At 36.1% G+C, this 12,874-nt stretch overlaps 2 protein-coding genes across 2 annotated transcripts; one reads left to right on the top strand and one right to left on the bottom strand.

The window, feature by feature from the left end:
• Positions 1-198: 198 nt before the first annotated feature.
• Positions 199-3,718, top strand: LOC104091060 (transcription termination factor MTERF2, chloroplastic). The gene is made up of 6 exons (XM_009596313.4): positions 199-1,027; positions 1,440-1,848; positions 2,041-2,256; positions 2,506-2,613; positions 2,875-3,149; positions 3,248-3,718. Exons 1-6 carry the CDS (start codon positions 294-296, stop codon positions 3,561-3,563), a joined length of 2,058 nt encoding a protein of 685 aa, XP_009594608.1. The 5' UTR covers positions 199-293; the 3' UTR covers positions 3,564-3,718.
• A 336-nt stretch (positions 3,719-4,054) lies between these two features.
• On the bottom strand, positions 4,055-12,393 carry LOC104091058 (phenylalanine--tRNA ligase alpha subunit, cytoplasmic-like). Its single transcript, XM_009596312.4, has 18 exons — positions 12,164-12,393; positions 11,814-11,936; positions 11,461-11,553; positions 10,205-10,261; positions 9,981-10,036; positions 9,758-9,850; positions 9,024-9,114; positions 8,868-8,905; positions 8,694-8,732; positions 7,969-8,045; positions 7,811-7,895; positions 7,616-7,712; positions 7,429-7,525; positions 5,838-5,909; positions 5,587-5,653; positions 5,385-5,510; positions 4,433-4,487; positions 4,055-4,350 (listed from the first exon to the last, which is right to left on the bottom strand). The coding sequence occupies exons 1-18, from the start codon at positions 12,308-12,310 to the stop codon at positions 4,300-4,302; spliced, it is 1,464 nt and encodes a 487-aa protein (XP_009594607.1). The 5' UTR covers positions 12,311-12,393; the 3' UTR covers positions 4,055-4,299.
• Positions 12,394-12,874: the final 481 nt, after the last annotated feature.

The raw sequence follows: 12,874 nt of genomic DNA, 5'->3' as shown, positions 1-12,874 counted from the left end.
TAAGATAAATGGTGAAGGTAATTTATTTCAAATGCGCGAGTGAAATTATAACTACATGTTTATGAAATGGTAAATACTCACTTCTTCATAGTAAAATAATATTAAATAGCATAATTATCAAGGCGATAATTTGAAAAGCCTTACGATCCCAGGTGCAAATTATATTGTTTTCTCGTACTCAAAGTATAGTTTCGACTAATCAAAACCCCTTCTTCTTTTCACTATTAGCTTTAGCTTAACTATAACGAGATATTTACAGAGCTTTATCCAAATTCGAATTTCCTCCATTGAAGATGCTCTGTGAGCTTCATCACCATCATTTCTCTTTCACTCCACAATCCATAAACCAACATCAAACTACTCTACACACCATTATACACTTCTCTCCAAAAAAACATCGTCTTTTTCCCATTTTTTCCACCCACCACCCCAACCAGCAACCCCGCCACCTTAAAAACCAAGAATCTGATACCAACACCACCACTACCTTAAATAGTGAAAAGGGTATCACTCGAAAACACAATTCAAAATCCTCAGCTGTACTCCTCCGTTACCTCTCATCAAATGATAATAAACCGGAAGCATACCAAGAACCAGTTGCCGGTTCAGCTGAACCGGAGAAGCAAGAATGTGCTGTACTAGAAGAAGATAAAGAGAAGGTTCTAGAAATGTCATTAATAAGGAAAAGAACCCCTCAGTTTCCAGGTTCTATTTATGTTCAATCAAATATTTCCTCTTTGTTTGATTCCAAAAGAGGGAGTGGCTTTAATGATGATGATGATGTGATGTTAATTAAGGCACTTGAGATAAGGAGGAAAGTGACAGTTGAGATTTTTAAAGAAGCAATGAGAAAAGGCAGATTTGGGATTACATATTCGACGAATTTGGTTTCATATTTGGATGATTTTATAGATTTTGTGATGATTCAAGCTGCTTCAATGAAACAAATGCCTGAGTTCTTGGATTCGTCATTCAATGTTCGTGCTAGAGCCTTTATAGATGAGTCCGGTGTCGTGCCAATTGTGAGGTACAACAGATTATGCACATTGAATTTTGACTTCACACATTTTGCTCACTGAGCTCGATAATAAAATCTTATCCTTGCATTATTTTCATTGTAAATAAGACGTTTGGTTTCTGGTATAAACCTCTGCATTAAAAATAGAACTTTTGTTTTACATTACAAGAATCTATATATAAATAATATTTGCATAATTTACGCGTGAGTCTAGGGATAGAATGTAGAATAAGAATATATATCATGAGAATATTAGGAAAGGTTAGTTTCTTGACTTAAGTATCACAATCTCTGTACGACAATTCATGTACTATTATTCATCAAATAGCAATTTCATGCATTATTTACCGTGTAAGGATCCATGAATTACAAACGTTGCATAACTAGTGTGTGAATCAAACTACTCCTACATATCTTGCAGGTGGTTGAAACACAATGCATTGTCATATCCGCAAATTGCAAACCTCATTTGCAAGTCCGGAGGAAATCTTGAATCCATAAGACGTTTGGCTGAGTGGTTGAAGTCGATTCATGTGAAGGGAAGATTTATTGGGCTTGTAATGATTAGATCTAAGGAGAATGTATTAGGTCGGAGCTTGGAAGAATTGGATGAGATCGTTGAGTACTTGGAGAACAAAGGAGTGAAGAGAGATTGGATAGGGTATATTGTAGGCCGATGTCCTGAAATATTGTCCTTCAGCACGGAAGAACTAGAGTCCCGTACAAAGTTCTATTTTGATATGGGAATGGATGAGAAGGATTTTGGAACAATGGTTTTTGACTATCCTAAGGTGATTGGCTACTTCTCTATGGAAGAGATGAACCAAAAGGTGTCTGCTTTAACTCATTTCCTCCCAATATTCATTGATATATATGCTTTCTTGTGTTTTCCCTTTGTGGTGTAAAATGAACTGAAGAATCATCTAATTAATGTTTACGGCATGTCACTTGGGTGATTTAAATTTTAGACTGCAAGCTTATATTCCCAATTTTTTCTTGGTGAAACATGACTCTTCATTCAGGTTGCATATCTTAAGGAGTTTGGCCTCAGCAATGAAGATGTTGGAAGATTATTAGCTTTTAAACCGCATTTGATGGGTTGTGGTATTGAAGAAAAGTTCAAGCCTCTTGTCAAGTACTTTTATTACCTAGGGATTTCGAAAGACGGTATGAGAAGAATTCTAGTTACCAGGCCGGTGCTATTCTGTGTTGATTTCGAGAACACCATTGTGTCTAAGGTATGTTTTGGCTTGTGTGAAGCTACATTAGGTGTCGGGGCATCAACATACAAGTACGTAAACCTCGATCTATGAGGCAACTCAGTCTTTTCGCAATAATTTGAAGTTTTTGTTGGCAACCCAAACTTCTGTAGTGCATTTTATCCCTTCAAACCAGAACGATATAACTAGAATTTCTTTTTTGCTTTAAGATATCTCCTTTCCCTTTTCGTTTTCCTTGCTAATGACTTGCCTTCTCAATTACTGAAGGTTCAATTCTTACGAGACATAGGTGTCCAACAAGATGCTATTGGCAATGTGCTAGTCAGGTTTCCCAGGTTACTCACTTTCAGCCTCTACAAGAAGATACGTCCAGTGGTCCGTTCATTTCCCTTTTCTGACTCTGTATATTTCATCCGAATTGTTTAAACAATGTTGGCCCTCTGTCGTTCTAGTAAATATTTGGTGATAGTGCCATGCCTATAATGGATCACATGAAGAAACTAAGTCGTGTTTTAGGAATCAGAGCAACTATACAGCTCTATCTCGTTAATGCTGTGTTGTTGGTTACATCTGTTTACGGACTGCTTACTACTTAAGAGTCGGAGCACAACTGATATTGGATTGGCTATCTTATAGGTCATATTCCTTTTGACAAAAGCTGGTGTCTCCCAGAAGAATATTGGAAAGGTGATAGCTCTAGGACCAGAGCTTCTAGGATGCAGCATTGCCAATAAATTGGATCACAATGTGAAGTATTTTCTTTCCCTGGGTATAACTCTCAGACAATTAGGTGAAATGGTTGCTGATTTTCCAATGCTACTAACATACAATATAGACATCCTTCGCCCCAAGTATCGTTATTTGCGACGGATGATGGTTCGGCCTTTGCAGGATCTTATTGAATTTCCAAGGTATTTCGCATATGTCCTTCCAATTTTATTTTATTTTTTAACGATAAAGTGCAGTATGCTATACCGTTATTCTGCTGAAAGTGACATCTATTTTGCAGGTTTTTCAGCTATTCACTCGACGAAAGAATAGTTCCTAGACACAAGATTATGGTGGAGAATCGTATAAACTTCAAGCTTCGGTATATGTTGGCAAGCACAGATGATGAATTTAAACAGAGGGTTCATGCTGCTGTTGAAAGACGCTTAAGATTTGAATCCGGTGTCATAGATGATAAGGAGGCAGATACTCAAATCGATTGCTCCATCGAAAAGTTGCCTTTTGATTTTCAAACAGCTGAGATACTAGAAGAAAACGCAGATCTCTCATCTGATTACAAAGATTTACCTACTGCACATATTCAGAATTCTGCATAACATACAAAAATTGCATATAGAATTGTGATATAATTTGTTACGTACTTTTTTTCTTTCTTATTTGGTAGTTTAATAGGGATAATATTACTCAGCACATGCCCTTGAAAGATTTTGGATCTGAGATCACTAGATAACAGATTAACTACTTCTGTCAATCTAAGCCTGATATTTAAGATGGAATATTAGAAACTTAGAAAGTTTTCACTGCATCTTAGGTAGCAGGTAATTCGAGTGCGCCACTCACCAAGAGAATTGCATTAATGCAAACCTTTTAGTTGTCACTGTTAAATTGTACCAGTTATGCCTTTACTCTTATAGTTTGACGAACAAATAAAATTAACTATATGTTTGCTGCATAAAAGAGTTTGCAAGAAGTAGATCTGCGAGCTATGATATGTTCACCCGCAATCTAAGCAACCCCGGATTGCACAAAGTTTGCTAATCTGGTTCAAATTCATGATTATACAAGCAAGTATTATGAGGGGATTAAATGAGTCAAAATCCAAACTTGAATACAGCTTCCATCCATTTAAAATATATTCTTCACATTTGTATCAACAATCTCAACTGTATGTAGAAAATTGTCCATCTACAATAAATTCCGGTGAAAGTTGTCCCACTGTAAAACAAAAAATGACCTCAACTAGCTGGCCCTGCAGAAAAAATCTATCTCAAAACAATCAAGCATGTCGACGCGTGATAGAATGGACCCACAAGTCGAGAATGGTATGAGTTACTAAAGTCCAAGCCGGCATATTGGATTCTTTTTGAGTTCAGCTAGATCCACCTGCAAAAACCAACAGGAAGGTCAAACATTGGCATTGCTGAGAAATCCTACCAAAATATAGTTGATTATGTGCCAATTATACCTTGGGACCAAAAAGATCTCTGATGTTGTCATATCCATAGAGAATCATGGTAGGCCTGGTGCACGAATACAAGCAAAATAAGCTTCCATGAAGCATGTGTTCATAAATTTATTTACATGGAATGAGCAATATAAACAGAGCATGTAATTAGCATAAGTCATAACTACAAGTAGATCTTACACCACCGGTCAGGTTTTTCAAATTATAGATACATCCTTGTCAACTGATCAACCCACATGCAAGCAGAGAATTTTCATCCAAACCAACAAAGAGACCATCTACCCTCCCTCATGATTACTCAACTACGACCAGCTAATCAGGGTACTATAAAACTACCAACCCGTAGTTGTTCCTTTTCTCTCTCCCCCTCCTTCCCCTGCACCACTCTTCTCTTTCCACCTCAAGACATTACCAAGAGCTGCAAACAACTGCAGCAACTACACCAAAGCCAGAGGACTTACATTCAGAAACTATCGCACGCATTGCATGAGAGCACCTTAGTCATTGAGGCTTTGAAGTGTTCAGCAGTAAACAATTTGAGTACCATTAAAACCAAACTGACACCTTCTTTTACTCTTGCGACCCATTTCTGTTATGCCACAAATCTCTCCAACTTGCTATTAAACATGTAAATGATCCAAGGTTTTGAGACTAGAACTTTTCTATTTGATTTGAATAGTCACATGTTCGCACAAATAAGATGAATCATAGATACAAATTAACTTTGTGATCTTTCTTGCTACAGTCAGTGCTTTCAGGTAATATGGCTAATGAAAACAACGAATGCAAGTGTTCTTTTACTATGGTTATCAGTTTTCCTGACCGGTTAATTATTATTAAGTTCAAACATGAAAACAACTCACAACTCCATCAACATCACCAGCAATATAAGTACACAGCTAATTATTAAAATTTATAAATAAGAACATGATGCTGCTAACAGTTTGTGTACCTCTCAAGCGAAAGACCCCAGGCAATAACCCGAACATCTTCTGGAAGCCCCATGGGAAGCAGCATTTCAGGCCTAAACATACCAGAATTTCCAACTTCTATCCACTTCTGTAAACCTTCATGGTAGCTGACAAAACAAAAGAAAATGAAATTAATGCTGAGTTGAAAATTTGTGCATTCGCGTCACATATACTACTACAAACCTGAAAATTTCCATGCTGGGCTCAGTATAAGGATTATAAGCAGGTTTGAACCGAAGCTTGGACATTCCTGTAATTAGAAAAAGAAAAGAAATGTTAAATTAGCCCTCTCAAAGTTAGAAAGTCATGTAATTGAGTTGGACATGATGTTGCTGCAAGCTCTATCTTTTGTGTGAAACCCAAAACTTGATGCAGACATTTCTGTACCAAAAATAGAACACAAGCAAGAATACAGCATAGTGTTGATTGGTTACCTAGACGAGAAAAGAAGTCATGAAGAACACCAATCAGGTCACCAAGAGTAAGTCCACGATCACATATTAAGCCTGGAATGAGAAACAATGACAAAGAGTTCATGCAACTGTTAACAGGAACAGAACGCAGATGAAGAACAAGACATACTTGAACAATTACCAAACACAACATAGTTTCACACAGTATCATGTTTGAATATGAAAAGATAGCTATAGATGACCTATTTACACTACAGAATTTACACAGATGCAGAAACATGTTTCAGAAGTATGTGGACTAAAGGCTGCTTTTTGTAATTTTCTGTACCATCTTGGTAGCTTATTAATAAAATTTTACCTTATCAAGAAAAAAATATGTAGAATAAATCTAACTCAGGCTTCTGCTAATGCCAGTGTTAAACTCAACTTGGTAAGAGATCAATATGCTTTCAGTCTGATAGCATGTCAAGAAAGGTTAGCAGACCAACTGTACAGTCACTCAGTAAGTCATATAACATTCAAACATGAAATCTAAAAATAAAAACAAAGGTGAAATGACTTGCTAATTGAAAAAAGAAAGATCTTTTAGCTGGTAGACAGAATAGTTTCAGACTTTCAGTAACTTCCCAACCTTAGACGGAAGCTCCAACCCCACCCCCCAAATAAATCCTCTTCTTGGGAGCAGAAGATGTCAAAAACTCAGTAAGTTCACAAATCACAACTAAGAAAAAAATATCGAGCCCTAAATTCTATTCCCGCAATGTAGTACCTATCACCTGTCAGCTATGAAGCAAATACACCAAGTATAAAGCCAAATTTTGGCATCGTACTAATATATAGTACAACGAAAATAGTATCAAAAAGTCTTTGAATTATTGGAGATTGTGTACTTTTGGTTTACGACATAAAATTCTGCATTGCTAATTTAAGCTTTGCATAACTAACACACCTAGTTTTCGGCATAAAACTATTGATAACAAATGCAGTGTTTGGTATGTCTTAACCATGCATTACTAACACAACTTATGCGAGAATTTATGTATTATTTTATGCTTGAAAAAATAGAATAAGAAATACATGTATAAGCATATCTAAAGACAAAAGCCCTTTAAGTAGACAATCTCTACATAATTTATTTATTTTTTTAATCAGGAATCTCTAGATAACAATTGACGTAACAATCATTGTATTATTATTCACCATATAGCAATTCCTACATTATTATTCACCTAAATATCCTTGTAATATAATATTTTTATAACTAGTCCGTGAACCAAACTGATCCCTAGTTGTGATACGTGAAGGTAATTGCTCTTTGATAATGGGGTGTCAGTCTGTCAGGGTAAGTGATAGAAATACTTGGACCTACCTTGCCAACTTAAAACAGAAAGAAACCAAGCAATGCATCATACAGTATCTAAAGGAAGGCTCATCATAATTCTACCATGAGGAACACAGCCAATTGACAAATCAGTTTTGCAGGCACTTCAAGGACCAGTCTCTATTCTAAGCTTAAGGTGTGGTACCATAGAAGCAGCAAGAGCAGAAAAAATATATATCAAGGAACCCGTAAAATATGGATGCGACACAAAATTGAATAATTATAAGTAACCTTCTATCTGGTGAAATTCAGCAAGATGTGTCTTATCAACTGCTTCATTTCTGAAAACACGATCAATAGAATAGTATTTCTTGGGGGTGAACGGCTCCTGCAATAAGATGTCATACGGATAATTAAAAACCTCACTATGTAGAATATACATGAAATATTGATTCTGGATATGGCGAGCGATTCGGACCTGAGCTAATGCACACAACATTCTTGACGAAACAGCAGTAGTATGTGTCCGCAAAAGATTCTTGTTTGCTTCCTCTCTTTTCCAATCACACCCATATCTAAGCAAGAAGCATCATTAAATACTGTACGTGGGTGTCAAAACCTTGACACAAATGTGGGTGACACTGAATTCAGGATCAGCAGTATTATACCATACCCCCTAGATTGGTAACCACCAGATTCATGAACTTGTTTTACGCGCTCAACATAATCTTCTGGAAGCATCTTTGTAGTGGAAGGTACTACAAAAGTCAAACAAATAGTTCATTAGAAGAGTATCGGATGAAGTGGATAAAATGTAAAAGTCAAACTAACCTTTCAAAAAGAATGTATCATGGGAATCACGGGCAGGGTGCTGTTGTGGCTGGAAAAGTGCATCAAAGTTCCAAAAACTGCAAGTATGATCAGCCACATTGATGTAACTTCTTTCAGGACTAAGACAAAAAGTAATTCTTGAAATTTTTTACAGGGAAGAAAATGACAGTGCACAAAATCACCACTAAGTATATATCAGAGAAGAATCACATGTAAATGGTATACCGTGTATGATGGCAAGTGAACTTTAAGGTTTAGTATCAATTTAAGTTTGAAAGGTCTTTTTCTTAAAGGAGTTTGAGCTTGAAAGCTCATGAGTGTTCAGTAGCTATAGTTTACCATCTATGTTCAACAAATTTGATTGTTCACCAACAGAAGCTCATGAATGTTAAACATGAAAAAATAGTACCAGTATTTGGCAAATGCTTTACAGCAGAAAGAGATAAGGTACTTTGAGACTGCCTTATGTACTAGGAACTTTAGCAAGTAAAATGACAATAGCCAAAACATGCAGTTCTAATTGAGAACAAAGTAGGATTTTTATTCAAATATTTACATATCAACCTCTTCACTAGATCCATGCGAAGGAAATGTCAGTCGGCTCCATTTATTTGGACAAAAGGAAAATAACCTAACAACCCTTTTCTTTGGGAATTCTATCTATTCCCTCGATTATAACAGGCTCACTTGTATTAGGAAAAAACTAACAGAGGATAATAGCTTACCTGCTTTCAACATAATTATTTGTTGGCATCTCCTCAAACCTGCAATCATAGTCCACAACAAAGAACTCCCAAATAAATAACTGAATATATACATCGACACATTCATCCACACACATATTCATGCATATATACAGCATCCACATATAGACACGGGAAAAGGTCATTTAGCCCTACCCCATATTAAGAAAAACCATTTGTATCTGCCGCCTAACCTGCAACAAGATGGTATCATTTTATCAACACATGAGGGAAGGCATTCTGGCCTCAGTTGGTTAACAGAACAAAATTAATTTAAACAACCAATAATGAGAAATGGAACCAAAAACATGCCTTGAGCAATGGATGAAGATAGCCACCTTCAACTGGCTGACCTTTAGCACTGAAGTTGTACTCTTTAAATTCCAATTCCTTCCAGTCACCCCTTCAAAGGAACAAGCAATTAGAACTAAACCAATTTTTATTTTCTCAAGTGGACCCTTGCACTCTTTAAGTAAACTAAAACCAATTTTTATTTTCTCTAGTGGACCCTTGCACTCTTTAAGTAAACTATGATATGTTACATTAGCATTGGGGTTTATATAGGTCATGGTACAATTAGCCTATGCCTAGACCTACATACAAACATAAAATGTCTCTTTTTCCGGCCGGGTACTGGGTTATTATATAAGGCACATAGGGGCCAGCGCAAGACCCATCACCCACCCAGCCTTGGAAATTGATACAAATTCCCTATTCAGGCATATTCAGAAGCTTTAGGTTTGCAAACTGTCACATTCCAAAATACTAGTTTTTCCAATAATTTAACTAGAGTTGAACGCATAACTGAAGAGACCTAGTTATCTTTTTATGAGGCAAATCCTCACCTATTGACACATGTACTGAAATAAATAAGAAATGGAAATAAATTTCAGTCCAAGTTCCAAGGCACACATTTTTTAACTCGAGCAGCAACCAAAAATCAACTGTGAGAAAAACAACTCCATCAGTTAATTTATTAAACATTTACTAAAAGCAACTTCCAAATAATATCTATTCTTCCCAGAGAAAACGAGTCAGAAAGTTACCTCTGTAAGTTTTCCCGAGTGAGATCAGTAGCTGCTCTTTTCCTTTTAGGAGCATAATTAGGACCTTTTCTTACTGAGTTTCCTTTCCAAACCCTAATTGTAAACATCAACTGCATAGTTAGGACCTTTTAGTGCATATTTAAGAACCAGCATTTTACCACGTATTAGGAAAATTGTAAAAAATCAAGTGCTGGCGAAAGGAATTTGAAGGGTAGATAATTACTGCTGAGTTATTAGTTTTCTTCGCTTTAGAGCATCGATATCCTCCTGATTGACAGCCTGCAATGCATTGCTTGTTAAAGACAAATTGATTAACTATGACATAGTCAACTAGCGACAAAACCATAACTGGCTTGCTGGGTGGGAGGAGAGACAATAGTAAAGATGAAGGGCGAGTAAAAAGTGAAGGTTGGGGATAAGATGATCACTGAATACAGATTTATATACCTCGCCATTTTGTATCCGCAAGAGCAAATTTTTAACTTTGTCATCAGCATGTTGGACCTACATGAAGTTAACAAATAGACTAAAGAGTGGATCCCTGTAAAAAGTATAAAAAGAAGCACATGTAGAAGTCAACTTCACTTGCTGCTTCTGCATTAAAGTTCACAGAGACCTTATTCAACAGATAAGAAAAGAAACAGTAAAACAAAAGAGCAACGTGCTATAGATAGCTAGATGGCAAACAATAAAGAGGAATAAACATAGAAGGAGAAAAAGAAAATTTCAGGAACCACCACAAGGGAAGTTGAGGGACAGCTACTGAGCTACAGTTTAATAGTGCTGAATGTATGCTAGCAATGGTGCTTTATTATCGCAAAAGAACTGGTATTAAGCAAGTAATAAGGGATTTTTCAGGCCTTCATAATCATTGTGAGGCATGAGGGGTAATATTCCTGTTTATTTGGCTATCCTTAGCAAGCGCCACAGGGGACCAAGGAATAGATAAACTGTTATTCATCAGTTTAACAAGATAACAGGATGAAACAAGTCCATTTATCTTCCCTCTACTTCTTCTTCCTTTTTTTTTTTTTTTTTTGGAGGGGGAGGAATAGTCCATTTACAGAGAAAGATGTTTTCTAGTGGAAGGGTCAGCACTCAGCAATAGACTTCCAACCATTTAGCTCTTGAAAGTAATGGCGCCACTTGGGTCCTAATCTTCAGGAAGATTGTAGAGATACATTTTTGCACTTACAGGCTCAAGGAGAAGAACTCTAGTAGATTATAATGGTGTTAAAGGTGTTCAAAACTTTAAGTAGAGGTGAGTTTGAAATTCATCTTTTTTGTATAAAGTAAGGTAATTTATTAATGTTTAGTACCAAGAAGCTATTGCAGAGGTGGAAAAGATCAATATATGATAACAGGTGAGGTTGAAAATAAAATTAAAGTTGCAAGAGAGCAACGCTACTACTACCTATCAAAATGAAGAGTGTGGACGAGTTTACCGGTTGAGAAGCAGAGACAACAACTCAACTCTGAATGAGAGACGAGCAAGCAACAAAGAAGGAAAGCTCAAACAAGGGAATAAACTTTTGCTACCAAGAGGGAGAAACTTTTTGTTTTGGGGGAAGGGTTGGAACCAAGGTACAGGTTTTTTATCAAGAACAAAGGTACAGTTTTTAATCCAACTAAACAAAATGCAGATGATAGAAATATAGCGGAGGACAAGGGAAAGTAAACTCTTGTGTGTTTGCCTACTGTACCTTCCTTGAAACGTGGGTCTTCGCCATCTCCACCCACTTATTCTTTATAGCTTGCTGACAACCAATTTTATAAACTGCAGGAACAAACTTTTTCTGCATCCAGATAATCGCATTTAGTCAAGAGAGAGTTCCACTAAACAATGAACACATATAACAAAAAACTGCTAGTTTGATGAATCTTTCTTTAAATTATTACAACTTTCCTTTCTTTTCTTTTTTTGGAATTTTCATATTTTGCCCGTTATAATTCTGTTCTGTTTGATATTTAAAATGGATCATGAAAATCACTTAGTAAAATAACTTAATTCTTTCTTTGATGTAAAATGAACAAGAAATTAAAAACCAAGAATAACCTGCAAGTCCTCGCGTGCAATTCCCTCCGGTGGCACTACTGAGAAAAGCTGGAATTCCGGAGAACCTACGGCAGCATAGGTTTTCCCCTCTTCAGTAAGCACCCATCTCTCTCTCCTAATATCCTGCACAAGTCAATAAATTCAAACATCGTCTCACATTCGTGAAAGCTATTTCCCGATGTTTCGTACAGATGTTATATACATAAAGAGACAATTTACAAAACAGCCTCATTCATTCTATTCAAAGTGTAGGATGAAAAATAAGATAAGAATTTTCCTCAACTTGTCCGTGGTCCAGGACATGTTAGCTTTCTAATAACTTTAAAACAATTAAATCAATAACTAAGCACCTGAGCATCAACAAGCCTAAATCCATTAAGGCTGCGAATGACATTGACGATCTCATCGTGGGCGAAACAATGTTCATCGGCGAATTTTCCACTATCAGAAATCTCATCATTCTTCTCAAGAAAAGCTAGAATGGCGTCTTCAGCCATATTCTTTGTAGGGTTTTGCTGTTTTGCTATCCTTGTCCCAGCAGCGGTTATATTCCTTTTTCCAATTTGGTCCCGCAAACTAACGGAAGTTAAAATTTGACAAAATCAAACTAGTGTGTTTTGAATGTGGTGTTTCTTATTTTGTTCCCTAGTCCTTTCTTGTGTTAAAAATTTTAAATAAGTAATATTTATGATATAAATGTTTTGAGTTTATATATTGTTTTTTTCGCTTGTAGCTATATGTTTTTTTTAATACTTTTTTTTTTTAATGTAGCTATATGTTGAATGACATCCAATGCCTCAAAAATTTAAGGGTTATTCAGCAACAACCGTCAATTAATAGTTAGAGCCTAAAATCAGTTTCAAAGATGAAGTCGAATGGACAATAGGTGAAAATTCATATACTATAGAGGAGGTTAAGTTATCTGAAAGATCCTTATTGGTTCAAGAACGTAAGGTTAATGTGAAAAAATTTAGTGACTTTATTGTTATATCAGGTAAAATTCAATTAATTTAACATAACAACATGATGTGAGGATCTATTTGGTTTAAATTTTAGAAAAT

Source organism: Nicotiana tomentosiformis, chromosome 1 (genome assembly GCF_000390325.3).
Source record: "Nicotiana tomentosiformis chromosome 1, ASM39032v3, whole genome shotgun sequence".
In the NCBI taxonomy this organism is placed as follows: Eukaryota; Viridiplantae; Streptophyta; class Magnoliopsida; order Solanales; family Solanaceae; genus Nicotiana; species Nicotiana tomentosiformis.
This window is presented reverse-complemented; position numbering and strand designations above follow the sequence as displayed.